Raw genomic sequence first — 14,819 nt, forward strand, 5'->3', positions numbered from 1 at the left:
CTCTGTGCTCCGGAGGAAAGAGGACGGTGTGAAGGGGCGGGAAAGCACACATACCGACACACACAGGCACACACTCGCACACACACAGGCTACACGCTGGGTGGGAGTGCACAGTATCCATCCATTTGTAAGGACTAAATATAGCCGGAAAATGTCTCTCTCCAGCGTTGGGTTTAGGGTTCAGGAGATTAATGCGAGGCTCAGGTTTAGTTCAGGTTCAGGGTTTAGGTGTTGTGCTTGACTTGGGGAAACATTCATGTATGAGACTGGGGTTTGGAAATAAGAAATCATAGCAGCTGAAGAAAATAACAACCTGTGTTATGTCTCTATATGGATCTTGTTAGTAACCACACACATTCAGATCAATGAGTTTCAGTCTCTCAGATATTAATAATAATAATATCCACAATAATCCAGAGATGTCTAAAACCAATCAATGAGTGAATTATGGTTAGGGTAAAGGTTGTCCATTTGTACAGAAGAGAATTTTTCTTTTCCTTGCAATTTTGCCTAGCATTCTCACAATGACCATAACCCCTTCCCTACCTTTTTCTTTGGATGTAGGGGGTGAAAAATATAGTTCCCGCCACTAACAACACTTAGTATTACGTCTAATGTAACGCCAATCCAAAATAAGGACTTTGGGCATGTAGGTTTAGAGAAAAACTACTTTCAAGTACATATGTAGGCTCTTCAAAAGAATAGTTAAAGTTCATTAACTCTAAAGTAATTGATTGGGATTGAAATCTGTGCACCTCAAACCCCATCTAAGACTCTCAACGTCCCACTATTACTTTACTTTTGTTTTTAATGGGACTGTGCCTGGTAGTTGAGCAGGAGATGAAGGGTGAAGGGGTTGTCATATTATAATAAATTATCCTCTCTTATCCCAGCAGTAGTCTGACAAAACCCTGTTTAAATATTAACAGTTTCGCTGTATGACTGCTGTGTGCATTAGTGTTGGGAGCTCCTGTCACCATGTGAATGACACCGAATTACCCCAAAAGTGACAACTCGGTAATTGGGAGGAGAAAAAGAAAAGAGCAAAGAAAAATATCTATCAAACAATTAAGGGCTGCGCACAAGACACTCAGCTGTGGCAGTGTGTGGGAGATAATGTAACGATCGGTGTTCGGAACTTAAGTGGAGTGATGAGAATGCGACTATAAGAAGTTGAGGATCAATGCGACGCCCACTTGGTGCGTGGTGAGCCACACACAAATCAAGAGAAATCAATCGGATCACGCAAGGATTATTCATATATTTCTGTCCTTCAGCTTGTACAATAGACTGTGATCTGGTAACACTGCGACTGGACCGCGGTGTAAAGCCAGATGATGGTGAACACCACCTGAGCAAAACAAACTCAATTAAACAGACCAGCAGGAACGCTGAGCTAAAAATGGATTTTGTGTGTGTCAGCTCCAATTAGTCTGAAGGAACAGACAGAAGGTTCATTCAACAGGTCAAACACCTGTCTCATATTCCAGTAAATTGTCATATGAGTCTCACTGACTGTCAGTGTACACCTGCTGTAGTAAAACGTTTCTAAAATGTTCCCTCGGAAGACAAGACACCGTGTCATAATACATAGAGAGGCAAAATGATTCAAGAGTTGCTCAAATGGAGCTCGTGACACGACATGAGAGGTCGCGCAGACTGGTCTGGATCAACCGGCGGGCCTCTCCATGCTGTCAGCAGCATCACAGAGCTGAGACGACAAAGTCTCTTTAGGTTTTTCCTATTTCTCTGAGTCACATTTGGATTAAGGAGACAAACGGTGCTCCCACAATTTCTATGAAATTTTTTAGTCTAGAATGATGCATAGTCACACTGCAGCCCCCTCATCTCCACCTGCATTCTGCACCTGGTAATTTGCACGATATAAAAAATGACCTCAAGATGATCTCACTTTCATAGATATTAGATAAAAAATGAACAGGGCAAACTCCTGACATGAATTCATTTGACTATTAATATTTTTTTTCTGAGACTTTCATCCTGTGGCTACAGCATAGAGTCTTTTCCATGTTTGAGACCCTGATCCAGGTAGAACCCCAGAGAGGATAAACATCAGTGTCGGAAACACTTTGCCTTCAAAAGTGCAAGCACCTGCGGATACCGCGTCAAGTCAGGAACAAGCCAGTAGACATTTGAATACCTAATCAAGTGAGAAAAGTCTCAGCTTCACACATTTAGTGACTGTTTCTGTTGATTGCAGTTGCTCACAGGTACACTGTGTTCTGGATGACATCTCTTAAGAAACTAAAGTTAACAATCATAAACAGCTTTAACTCAGAACAAAACAGCAGCAGCTATGCTGGTTCTGAATCCAGCAGCAACAGATAGAGACATAAGGGACACCTTTGGAAAGGAATGACTGATGCCTAATGCCTTTAAGACCCTTGACTTGTCTTCTACAGCCACCAGCGGTGATGGATATTACTGCTCTTTAGCTTTTTGTTTTACGCTTGATTTATATTTGATTTTTTTGTCCACAGCCTCATTAATGTTTTAGAGCTAAGGTGCAACCAGATGCTACTGGGTGTTTGTGTTAAGCTCATGCCACCTGGCTAGCTACTCAGATTGTCCACTGCTAGTCAGCATGGGCGGTGTTTAGCCTAGTTTAACCCGGTTTATCACACACTCTCCCTCGAAAATCCACGTGTCTCTGCATCTATATTGTACCGTGCAAATCCTCAACCTGTGAGAAACTGCAATGACCAAAGGAGCGGCCGAAAAGGATCGATCCGTTCACAAATGTTACATCTTTCTTCAATCAGGCGTTCAAGTGGGATGCCTCTATGTCTACTGGACGGATTGATATGAGCTCTGGTACAATGATGGTAAGCTGAGTTTCTTCATCTAGACGACATGTGTCAAACATATGGCCTGTGGGCCAAAAGTGGCCCTCTACAGGGCCTAATCTGGCCGCAGCATGAATTTACAAAGTGGCAAAATTACTAACTCTAATTTGTCCACTGTCCACAAATAGACAGAACACAACACAAAACCCAGGACTAAGCTTTGCTCCGAAGGTTAATTAACAAGTTAGCATGCCAACATGCTAAACTAAGGCTACATAGGCCTATGTGGTAAAATCAAACATCAACATGTTAGCATTATATATACATGACCAGGAAATGTTTGTTACAATGTTAGCAGATGTAGTTCAGATACATTTGCTAAAGTGCAATGCAGCTTAGCTTCATGCTAAGTGCAGCTCTGCTACAGTGGCGTGTTTTCAGTCTGTTTTGTTCCATCGGGAGTTTATGATGGGTCAATTTCATCTCAGCCTTCATTGCCAGTAGAATATTAGCTTTATACAACCACAGAGGACGTGATCCAGAGGATGTGGTGAGCTTCATCATTTTTAATGATGAAGGGGCTAGTGGTTTGGAGACTGCTTTGTCAAACTCCTTGGTGTAGTTGCCTGAGAAATTAGCTTTATTATAGGGGGACTGTTTGATCATCATGAGTGCTTCCTCCACAGTCATTTCCATTTTCTACCCTGTTTTTATGTTGAGTCTCCGGAAATTAATATTGCCCATGAAACCTTGGACGGAAACAGTTGGACTACAGTTGAAAAACACCTGGGAATGCAAAAACATCAGGTCAAGGTTTATTCCTAACTTCAGTTAAACTACGCACACGACTTTGGCATAGTTTTAGTCCCTTAACTTAACTACTTATTGCTTTAATAGACATCATATTCATGCCCAAGTGCCACAAATAGAGCCCAAATGATCAGAGTGTGAAGCAGCTCCGTCTGCGCCTTAATTACCATCTCCTCAATCTCCCTTTAATTTGCCAGTCTTCCTGCTCTAGTCCTAATTCGACCACTGATAGAGAACAGTAAAGCATCTCAAGAAATGTATTAGCCTCTTCAACATGCAGAATACTTTAAAACCCAAGATCAGAAACTTTCAATGCTAAGCTCAAATTTGTAGTTCACGGTAATGATGTCATTTTTACTTTCTGACAAGAAAGACATTGAGGTCAAGAGCGGCTTTCGGAACAAAGAAAAAAAAGTTGCTGATCAATAGGCTTTTCTGAACGAGCACAGGCACTCTAATGAAAGTCCTGCATGGGAGGCACACTCTCAGTAAAAAATCTCCCGGTCTGATGCGACAGCGTTGAGTGTAAAAGGTTCTTTCATGTCTGTTTTTTGCTGAGGCCGCTCAAAACCCCTCTCTAAGGGTCGGGGATCTGCTCAGCAATGAGCAGCAGCACTGAAGGAAAATTGTGCACATCTCTGCATCTTGCAAAACAGCTGCTTGGGCTGTTTTTAAATGAAGATGAATAGACTTAAAGCACAGAATGAGGCTACTGAGCCATGAACACACATCTGATGCCTGTGAAAGAACAGCTGGATGCGTGAATGTGTACATTTAATATAGATATCACAGCGTCGGAGGCTGCTGCAAGCCCCTTTAAGTGGTTTAAGGCTGCGTATGCCTTTGGAGTCGTCTGAAGTGTTCAGCCTGACGTAACCTCGGAGACACACACGTACTTGGCCTATGGTTGGGGCAGCGGGTGCATGCCGCTGCCTGTCAGACAGTCCTGCAGATCATGACAGCAGGTTCGTTCACTAAGCATCCGAACAAATTCTCGCTACGTGTTCCCTCAACAAAGCATGTCTGTGTTAGACGCCGTGGCACAGCCTAACTTGTAAGTTGGTAGCTAAGTAACTAGCGAAGTCTGGGCGTCACAGCCCACACAGGATCCAGACGTACTACCCACAGACAATGGTGCTATCTATGACTTATACTAGACATGATCTTTGCCATCAGCCTTAATCTTTTGAAATTATTTCTTTTGAGAGGAATTACTTCACATCTCCATATAAATCAGTACTGGAAAACTAATATCTGTAATTTTGTGAAGCATTCCGCTGTGGCCCTGTAGCCCGGCCCATCATGAATAAGCTACGTACAGCGATACTGAACCTGGCTTGAAGGCCACGCGTCACTGGAAAAGTTAATTACCATGCACAAGGAAATATACTAGACTGCAGGGATCATATAGCGCACAATGGGGACGGGCGGAGCAATAACACTGTAATCATTACTCATTAAAAACCATCCATTAAAAGAATCAATTTCAATTTTTTTCCCTTCATTCAATCAGCTGAAAGCTCCCCGGACGGTGAAGGCGCTCAACAGATCGCTGCGCTTAAGTTTTTTACGTTTAGTTTCAGCCGTTTATTTTGCAATAAAATTACCACAGCGTCATCTCACAAATCAGACCGAGCAGTAAAAATATATCACTGAAAACAAATCATTTTAAATAATAGTCTTCAGCTGAATGGTTGTCGATGGTTCACGGCTCTCTCAAGCTCTTCTTAGAATAATATTCTTTATTCAACACCACTACACCACTACACCTCACCATTGGATGTCTGTAATGTCAGTAATGGCTCTTACATGGTGAGAATTCCTGAAGAAATTAGTGTTTATCCACATTATTCTGTGCTCAATAGGGAAGCAATATTCAGTTTTGCCCTGGGCCATGCTGGCATGTTAGTATGGAAGACATCCCGTTTCCCCGGTTTAAACAAATGTCTTAAATGTCAGTGAAAGTATCTGTGGACACCAAAAACCCTCCAGGACTACTTACTCTTTCTCTGCTTGGTCGAGTAGGTGCTGCTGCTGCCATCTTGTGCCCAGTTTTCCCCAGTTCAGACGTATGAAGACACCTCTTCTTTTCTCTCAAACCTCCACCTGCTTTACAGAAAAGTGGATGTATCTACAGGGAACAGAGGTTTGGAAAGAAACTCCGGCAGGAATGAAGCAACGTCTGTGTTGGTGAAATGTCAATGATACCCGCGTCTTCTGATCAGAGGTCAGTGTTCTGCTGGACAAGTTTTGGTACAGGCAGATGTTACTTCAACCACCCACTCCATAGCAAGAACACTCCCTGATGGTCGCTGATGTGTTGGTAAGGAGACCTTTGGCAGAACATTGGACACTGATCTCTTTCATGGCAAACAATAATATTTGTCACACATATTATATATCTGAGAACATAGCATGTCCTCATGCATTCTCAGCACATTATTTAGCACATACACCGATCAGGCATAACATTATGACCAGCTTCCAAATAATATGCAGGTCTATCTTGTGCCTCCAAATCAGTTGTGACTCATCACAGAATGGACATGGACCTTCTGAGGGTGTCCTGTGGTGTCTGGTAACATGATGTTAGTGGGGGTCTTTGGGTCCTATGGGTTGAGGGGAGGGGCCTCTGTGGATCATCACACAGATACTTGATCAGTTTGGGATCTAGTGAGTTTGGAGGCCAGGTCAACACCTTGTGCTGTTCTTCATGTTTTTTTTTAGTGGTTCCTAAAGTGTTTTTGTGTGTGTCTGTGTCAGGCTGCGTCCTACTTGGGATGGATGCTGACATCAAGAAGTGGCATTGCTATGGGGCGGAGCTGTCTGCTGTGGTCTAGATGGATGGGACATGTCTAAGTAACATCCACATGAACAACAAAGTGTTAGGCGATGCATGTCAAAAATGGAGGATAATGAAAGAAGATAGAAATACAATCCACATTTCTTCAGTGATACTGTTCACTGTAAAAAGTAAGCAACCTGCAGATTTACTAATATCATCTCATCACATCACAGTAATGAGACTGAATGCCTGATAGCACCAAGAAAGCCACACAGAGTTGATCATTTTTGACAGATGGCATTTATTCTCACCAGGCATCTGACATTAGAATCGCTACCGAGTCAGCCACTGAGAAATGGCTTCTTAAACGCCCAGGATATATGGAACAGGGAGAGCGTGACAACCAAAACAAAGAAAAGAAACTAACCGTAGGCCACTAAAACACAACTTGCCATCTCACTGGAGGTAAAGCTCAGTCCCAAGCATTTCTAATGCTGCCTCGTCGGTCTTCCTGCCAATTCTGGTCCTCTCGACTCTACTGTGAGACAGCGTTCACCTCGGTGGTCCCACAAAACTAACATTCAGTCAGACTGTTGTAAATACATCGTTTACATACATTAGATATGTATTTGAATAATGCCTACAGCTGCTGTTTCACCAAACATTCATAAGTGACAGCGCACACAATCGCGACAGTTACATCAGGGAGACCATGAGTGCCTCCAGGAAGGCCTCGCAAAGATCAGAATTGGGGGACAGACGTTGGTCGATGCGGTTAGGCGCACAACAATGGCGGAATCTGAAGGCCTCTCCTCTCAAAAAAAAACAAACAACAACTATTACATATATATACACATACACATAGCTACGGTACCGACTGGACCTCACCCGGAGTCCACGACGAGAAGCCCTCTTATAGGGTTGAAGAAGCAGCGCGGGAATTAGACGACAACTCAGTAGTGTAGGTTCAGTAAGTGTTAACACGTGAGAAGAGTGAAGATAGTTTTACACACGATGAAGCGTGAAAAAAGTGTAGAATATCCTTGATGCTGAACCTGCTGACGTTTAAGAAGTGAATATCAAAGACTAAATGTTTCCTTTTTCTTTTTAGAAGTGCTCAAGGGTTAAAGGAATAGTTTGAGAAAGTACATTAAGAGAATGTTTCATTGTGAATGTGAAGCTACAGCCCGTGGCCTCTTAGCATAAACTGGGAAACAGCTAGCTAGTTTTTGTTCAAGTTGACAAAAGAAAAAAAAGAAACCTTTAAAGCTCAGTAACTAAAATACAACAAGTAGTTATTGTGTTCAATTAGTTGAGACACTGTGTAGTGTATAGTTGAAACGATGAGATATGTTTCAATTAATGAGCTTCAGAGGTGGCTGTGGCCTTATGTTTAAAGCAGAGACATAAGAGTGGCGTTGAGCTAACTCTCAGCAAGAAAGCAAACTTTCTGCAAACTGTTTTAAGGATGGCTGTTACAGCAATGATGACAGGCAGCGCAATTTCAGTCGCTGATCTAAAGCTGCTGCGGAAATCGAAGAGAAATGAGCACAAAAGCAATAGAGGGATGTTAAGGGTACAGCGATTTGTCATTTTCACATACAGTAAAGACACTTTTGTGACTGCAGGGAATGGGCGTGAGGGGACATTGGTTCAGTTTCGAGTGCAGAGAAAGAATCCCAATACAGTGGCGAACTGGGTTGTGAAGACCAGCTAACAACCCATTAGATCTGCCACTTTTTCCTTCCTGTCTGTCCCTAATTTGACAGAACACTTTTACTTGGATGCTTTTCTGTGTAGTATGTTATCACACTGTGAGCGCAAGTTTTTTAATGAGCAAATCCATGATGGCGAACCGTGTACAGCACGAAATACGAGATAGAAGAGTTTATGCTGCAAAGAGTCAATAACAACACATGGAACTAAATCCTAAAACAAGAGGAAGAAAAGAACTGCTGTGTAAGCTTCAGCTGAGCAGACATTAAATGTTTCTCAGTCATAATGGCATGGAAGGTACACATGTGTTTGGGGAGTCAGCATTAGGCTTGAGAAGTGAGGGGTCAAAGTGCAGGGCAGCGGCATCAAAGATGGCCGCCGTGTCCTTCTAGAGTCAAAGCGAGCAGGCAGCGCTGTGCTCAGTTACTGGCCACCTCGTCCACATTGTCAACCGCCTCTAAGGTGCTGTCCAGTCCACCGCGTGCACGCCAGATCTTCACAGTCCGGTCACTGAAAGATGAGAGCACCAACGGTAAGAAGTGGCACAAAGAGTAGTTATTCCATATGCTCTGAATTAGGGCTGCACGATTCTGGAAAAAATGTGAGTCACGATTTATTTACTTAGAATTGAGATCACGATTCTTTGGCACGATTTTTTTTGCAAAATGTTTATTGCACTGACGAACTTTAACACAACAAAACGAAAAAAACATTCAAATGATCATTCAAGTAGAGTATCAATCACTCTACTTGAGACTCTAATTGAAATTTCCTTAGAATGTAGAGCATACGTTTGAACTTGTTAGCTTCTTAGCTTGTTAGCCATCCATTTAACTGTCTTTACGACTGACTTCTCTCTGCTTCTCTGAACTTGTTAGCTTCTTAGCTTGTTAGCCATCCATTTAACTGTCTTTACGACTGACTTCTCTCTGCTTCTCTCCCTCACTGTTTTCACACATTCAACTGGAGGCAGACTTCCTCCACTGACGGAATCACATGTTGTAAAGACGCTTTGCCATAGGTCGAGGGAGGAGTCAGCGGCAGTGCTGCCTTTAGGGGCACTTGAAAAAATCCAGGAAGAAATGGGAGCATTTGTTTGTGATGCTGCTCGTGAAATAAAATGTTTAAGAATTGTTGTGTTTCGAAATGAGATCACGTGTACATGTGAATCGAGATATCGCGATTTTCTAACGATTAATCGTGCAGCCCAACTCTGAATTACATCTAAATTTCAGTGAAATAAGAATCGTATTACATATTATATTATATGTAAATGTTTTACTGAGTCCTTCATCACATATATTTTAGGTCAGCGGTGTCAAACTCATTTTAGCTCAGGGGCCACTTACAGCTCAATTTGATCTCAAGTGGGCCAGACCAGTAATATAACAGCATAATAAGCTATAACTAACCACAACTCCAGAGTTTTTCCATTTGTTTCAGGGTTTTTTTCCAGACAGCAAAAGCTTTACTGTCCAAACAAATAAAACAAAAAACTATTTGCTAACACTTTCAAGCAGGCTGCAATTGTAAACACTCAGTGTCACCTCACAAACAAATTAGAGTTGCGATTCCCACTGGTCTCTGGCATGTAATAGAAAGTCCTGCAAGTCAGGGAACTTACCTCCTTCTAGAATCCTTGGTACCCTTAACCTAGGTTATTTACATGTTATTTACATAAATGAATTAAAACCTGTGCTGAGCTGGTCGTGCACAGAATAATCTGAGGAAATCCATATGCACTCAGCTTCTCCTGACTATCAATAAAGCAGTGATGAATATCTATTTGACTGCATGGCCTTAACGGTCATCCTCTTTTATTGACAGTCGATACCAGTCTCTGATGGATAAGTGGCTGATCAAATTTCCTGCCTTAAAATGGAGTTGAGTAATATGCCATCAAAGCTGTTCTGATCAATATTATATTTTCAAAAATGCAGAAGTTTGGACGCAGCAGTTTTTTGTAACCAGCTGAGCCTGTGGGTACGAGTCTACTAGGAGCATAGGTCTGTGAGTTAATTAATACCTTTACTGCACAGAACAGTATCAGGCTCCAAGTGTCGGTGTGTGAGACTCACTCTGAGGCGGTGAACAGGTGGCTGCTGTTGGCAGAGATGCTGTTGATGGGGCTCTCGTGGCCCTTGAGCTCCCCCAGAGTCCCCAGTGTGTCGGTGTGCCACAGCTTAAGCACCCCGCCTCTGCAGCCGCTCAGCAGGGCCGGGGAGCCAGGAACAACGCCCAGAGCACAAACCCAGTCACGGTGAGCATTCGGGACTTGCTATCAGATTAGATGGATAACAATACATTCAGTAGGCACAATGTCACATCAGGTGAAGGAAGTTTCTCTAAATTTCCATACACAGTACTCTCCTAGTAGAACAGAAGGTTGCTTTCCAGATGATAATGTACTTATGATTAGTGTGCAGCAGATTTTAAGGCGAGGTTTTCCAGGCCTTCACCTTTTATGATGCAGAATAAGAGTATGATTTTACTAACTTTTTTAAATATACCAAGGGGGAAAGTTTCTATGCCTTCAACCAAATGTGTTTTTGTTCCTAGCAGTAATGAAAAAAGTCAAAAAAAAGAATTATCTCCTAGATTAAACATCCGAATGTCTGGCTCCGTCCAAACTGATCAGCCTCCTCACTGTATCTTTTTGCCACCACCCTTCCTGTACCTGGAGCAGGTCTTTACGGTCCAGATCCCACTTCTTGATGCCGTTGTCTCTGGACCCACTGAAGAACATGTCCCCTTGGATCACCAGTGACTCGATGCCGTCGTAGTGGGGCGGTTCAAAGTTGTGTGTGGGGCTGATGCTCCCCAGAGAGCCTTCAGTCACATCAAACAGCTGCGTAGGTGAGAGCAGCCCAGGTTTAAATTGTGATATTCATTCTGAAAATCTTACGCTGTCAAATCCAAGAGCATTAATAATTTAGAGAAGTACTTTTAATACAGTCGAGACAAACATATAACCATGTGTTATACAGAGTGAATTGCATAAATCGTCTTTAGAATGTATTCATGCGTGACGTTTATCACGTACATTTGTAATCTTCATATTTAAGTGCTTTAAAAGCAGGAAACACACCTTGATGTAATGGTCCTTGGACCCAGTGATCACCAGGTCTTGGTTGTTTCCAGACTTATCCACAGTCAGACACATTACTGGACCAAGGTGACCAGTGAGTTTTCCAGTAGATGCAAATCTGTGAAGATGTTAAACACTTGGAGTCAGTCATTAGTGTCTAAATATATCCGGCTAGAACAGCAGGGACAAAGTAAATAAAACACCTAATAACAAGAAATGAACTTGCAGTATAGTCATTATAGTAATTTACTTAAAAACTGATTGACTAGTTAAAAGGTGACTTATGTTTGCAGCAGTAACTCTCACTGAAAACTGGGGTGTGTCCTTGCAGCGTGTACTGATCTAAAGTAACTTTAATCATCCAGAGTGTCAGTTCTCAACTGTCTGTGTTTTCTACACGGACCAAAGGCAGCAGGCTGTCAGTAACAGACGACAGCTTTGGGTTGAGTCAGGTTTCAGGCTGAATTAAGTTCTCTCAGAGTGCAGAGAACAGTGTGTTAACTGGTCAAGTGCTATGCATTTGAAAAATAGAGTCCTTTCAGGTGGAATAAAGAGGGAATGGGGAGAATGATGACCAAACTGTCAGTAGAGTTTGTGAATTGTAACTCTGGGTCCTAGATATATTGTACAGAGGGTTTGCATTGACGTCAGTGCCGCCTGGGGCCACGCCCCCCTGAGTGGCAAAAACACAGCTCTTCGCATTTTTTTCAAATTAATATCACTTCATTTGCGGTGACATCACATGCATACCCTCTATATGAACCTTGTGGATATTTTTGACATAAGACACATCAGCTGTAACAAATGTCGCAAGGTAGCTCACTGTAAATCATAAATGATCCAGTTATGTTCTTCAATCTACAATATAGGAAAGCGAGGTGATGATTATGTAATGCTTTTCCTACCTGTATGTCTAAATATTTAACTAGAAATAAAACGTTTCCATAGCTATATATAGTTCTGAGGGTTTCTAAACGCATCCTGCTGAATGTAGACGGGCTGCGTGTTCATCATGTTCCTATGAGAGGCTGTGCTCACCTCCTCAGATCCCAGACTCTGACCGAGTTTCCAGCAGCAGCATACAGGACGGTGCCGTTGGGATTGAGAGCGATCTGGTTGATCAGGTTCTCGCCTGCTGGGATGGTGACTGTGCGGCTGGTGTTAGAACTGCTGGCGTCCCCAACATTAACCTGACCAGAGGACCTGGAGACAGACGTGGGACACAACTATAAATCTGCAGCAGGTGACTAAGCATTAAAGAAGAAGACATGATGCTCAGCGCTAAAACACAAGATGTTTTGTTTGGATGTGACATTATTATGTATTCTGTTTTACTTTTACTAGTGAAGAAGAAGAAATAATTAATCAAAATAATTAAAAGCAGCTGTTAAAATGTTAGCAGATCAACAGATTTACTTAAGTCATGAATTGTTGATTATCTGGAAAAAAGCATCGAAGCACATTGACTCACAGTTTAGATATGGGCATGAGATACCTTCATTTACAGAAACGTCTACAGTAAGGTCTGATTTTTTACATACATTCCACAGATTTAAAAGATGTGAGATGGCGGCAGTCCCACTCACGTTAGTGTTCGGATGCACTTGGCCGAGTCCCGGATGTCCCACACTTTGATGTTGGAGGTGGACACGGTGAAGACTAAACTGGAGCTGTAGCGGACCGACACCACGTTGTTGGGGTGTCCTGCCAGGGACATTATCTCCTGACCCGTCACCAGATTCCACACCTTACAGGTCCGGTCTGCAAGAGGACACAGAGTCTGTCATCACCTTCACTATTTACTACAGTTCAGGGCACACGACATAAATGATTTTAATACATATGGTAGCAGGTATAAATATTAAGCTGTGAGGATAAACCAACACTTCAGTCCAGTTGATTGCCTTTATATATTATATCTACCTCCATTTATTATGATTCACTGGGAGAACGTTGTTGTGTGCTCAGTGGCACTTTATTTCATTACCTCATTTATCCATCTACTGTGCATATGACAATCCTAATAAGTCCCTGTCAGCTTTTATTTGCTGTTATATAACAGCTTGTGATAATAAATTACCAGAGTTGTAACAAGAGCTCGCATGATGAATACTGATCAGCGCTATAAAAAATTAACAGTCAAGTGGTGAAGGATGGACGGGGGACTGTGGGCAATAACCTTTAGATCCAGTGAACAGAAGGTCATCGGTGCAGTCGACGCATAAAACTGCTTTACTGTGTCCCTCCGCCACGTGAACGCACTGTAATGTCCCCGATCGACTGCTCTTGGTGGATGGAACCGGGTTAATAACGCCCCTGGAAAACACACACGGGACGCGATGAAAAAGGGGACCATGGACGCAGCACTGTCTAATAATCAGAAAACCACAACCACACAACCAGAAGCATGCACAATATATGGCAGGTCAGCACAAAGCTGGAAATCAACACAAAGAAAATAGAGAGATGATCAGACAGGCATGAGAAGAGTCACCCCTGTTGTGCTGAAAAGAAAGAAAAGGCAAGAATGTAAAAATACCTTTGCACATTAAGATGCTCGTGTTTAAACCTTGTAACGGATCAAATCACCCAAGCAGTCAAAGACTGGAGACTCCTGGAAACAAGCCAGCTCAACAGCAACACAAGCACCCTGATCGATCACTAATTGCCTTGTCATGTTGATAGTGTAATTGGGCTACACTGCAGCCGAGGTAGCAATCAGTGAAAAGCAGGATGAGCTGGTGGTGCACCACAGATTCAGGTGTCGATATTCAGGAGTGTTGATTGAGGTTTGAAAGTCCTGTAGTGTCAAGGATAAAAGATTCATTGAAATAAAGGGCTAATGAATGGAGAGGATTACTGAGGGCCCAGGCTCAATAACAGTAATAAGCCTAGTACTATGACACTGGATCACTGTAATTATATATTGATTGTACAAAAGGCATCCATTCAATGATCAGTAACCAGTTTGTCTGACTAACTTGTGGACGAGGACGTCACACCGGGGCATGTGACCAAAGGAGGCTCTGTTTACAGGACTGGAGGGGTGAGTGGGGGTCCCACACCATGTGACAGTTTTTTTAAGATTCACCCTCTCCCTCCACCCAAGGGGTGAACCTTCAGTGTTCCACATTTCAGAATGAAAAATAAATAAATATTATACTTCTGAGGACTGGAGAGAGGAGGGGAAATGGAGCGGAGGATTTTTTTGGAGGGCAAGTGGAGGCATCCATCCATCCTAGAGTGGAAGAGAGTATCCGATAAACCCGAGAGCTGATTAGCTGATGATTAAATTAAACTTCTTAAATTTTTTTAATTATTCTGTATAAGGCGCAGTGTCAAGAGGAGCCGAAAGTGTGAGCCTATGTGTATATATGCATGAAGAAGTATTGGGAAAAAGAACAAAAAAACATTTAAAGTAAATGTCACCCCTAGTATATAGTGAGCATAAAGAATACCTGTCCCATTGCAATAAACCAATTTCTGCCTTTTATGTAGCCATTATATCCAAATTATACAGGAGTTAGAAAACCATGTATAATTATGTGTATATATGTGGAAAACGCAGATTAAAAAAAACATTTCTTAAAAAAAAATAGCACCTCTGTCTCTT

The 14,819-nt window shown here is 42.4% G+C and overlaps 1 protein-coding gene across 4 annotated transcripts in view; it reads right to left on the minus strand.

The window, feature by feature from the left end:
• Nucleotides 1-6,683: 6,683 nt before the first annotated feature.
• kif21a (kinesin family member 21A) overlaps nt 6,684-14,819 on the minus strand; it is a 45,565-nt gene continuing 37,429 nt past the window's right edge. For 2 of the 4 annotated variants that reach the window (XM_047595854.1, XM_047595851.1), the window contains 8 exons: nt 14,370-14,444; nt 13,386-13,522; nt 12,793-12,967; nt 12,245-12,409; nt 11,207-11,324; nt 10,796-10,966; nt 10,197-10,396; nt 6,684-8,628 (listed from right to left, as the gene is read on the minus strand). In XM_047595854.1, coding sequence (XP_047451810.1) covers nt 8,538-8,628; nt 10,197-10,396; nt 10,796-10,966; nt 11,207-11,324; nt 12,245-12,409; nt 12,793-12,967; nt 13,386-13,522; nt 14,370-14,444 — 1,132 coding nt within the window. In that variant the 3' untranslated portion in view covers nt 6,684-8,537. The remainder of the gene's footprint in view (nt 8,629-10,196; nt 10,397-10,795; nt 10,967-11,206; nt 11,325-12,244; nt 12,410-12,792; nt 12,968-13,385; nt 13,523-14,369; nt 14,445-14,819) is intronic. The other 2 variants (XM_047595852.1, XM_047595853.1) reach the window with 1 other exon arrangement.

The sequence above is a fragment of the Mugil cephalus genome, chromosome 10, assembly GCF_022458985.1.
Source record: "Mugil cephalus isolate CIBA_MC_2020 chromosome 10, CIBA_Mcephalus_1.1, whole genome shotgun sequence".
In the NCBI taxonomy this organism is placed as follows: Eukaryota; Metazoa; Chordata; class Actinopteri; order Mugiliformes; family Mugilidae; genus Mugil; species Mugil cephalus.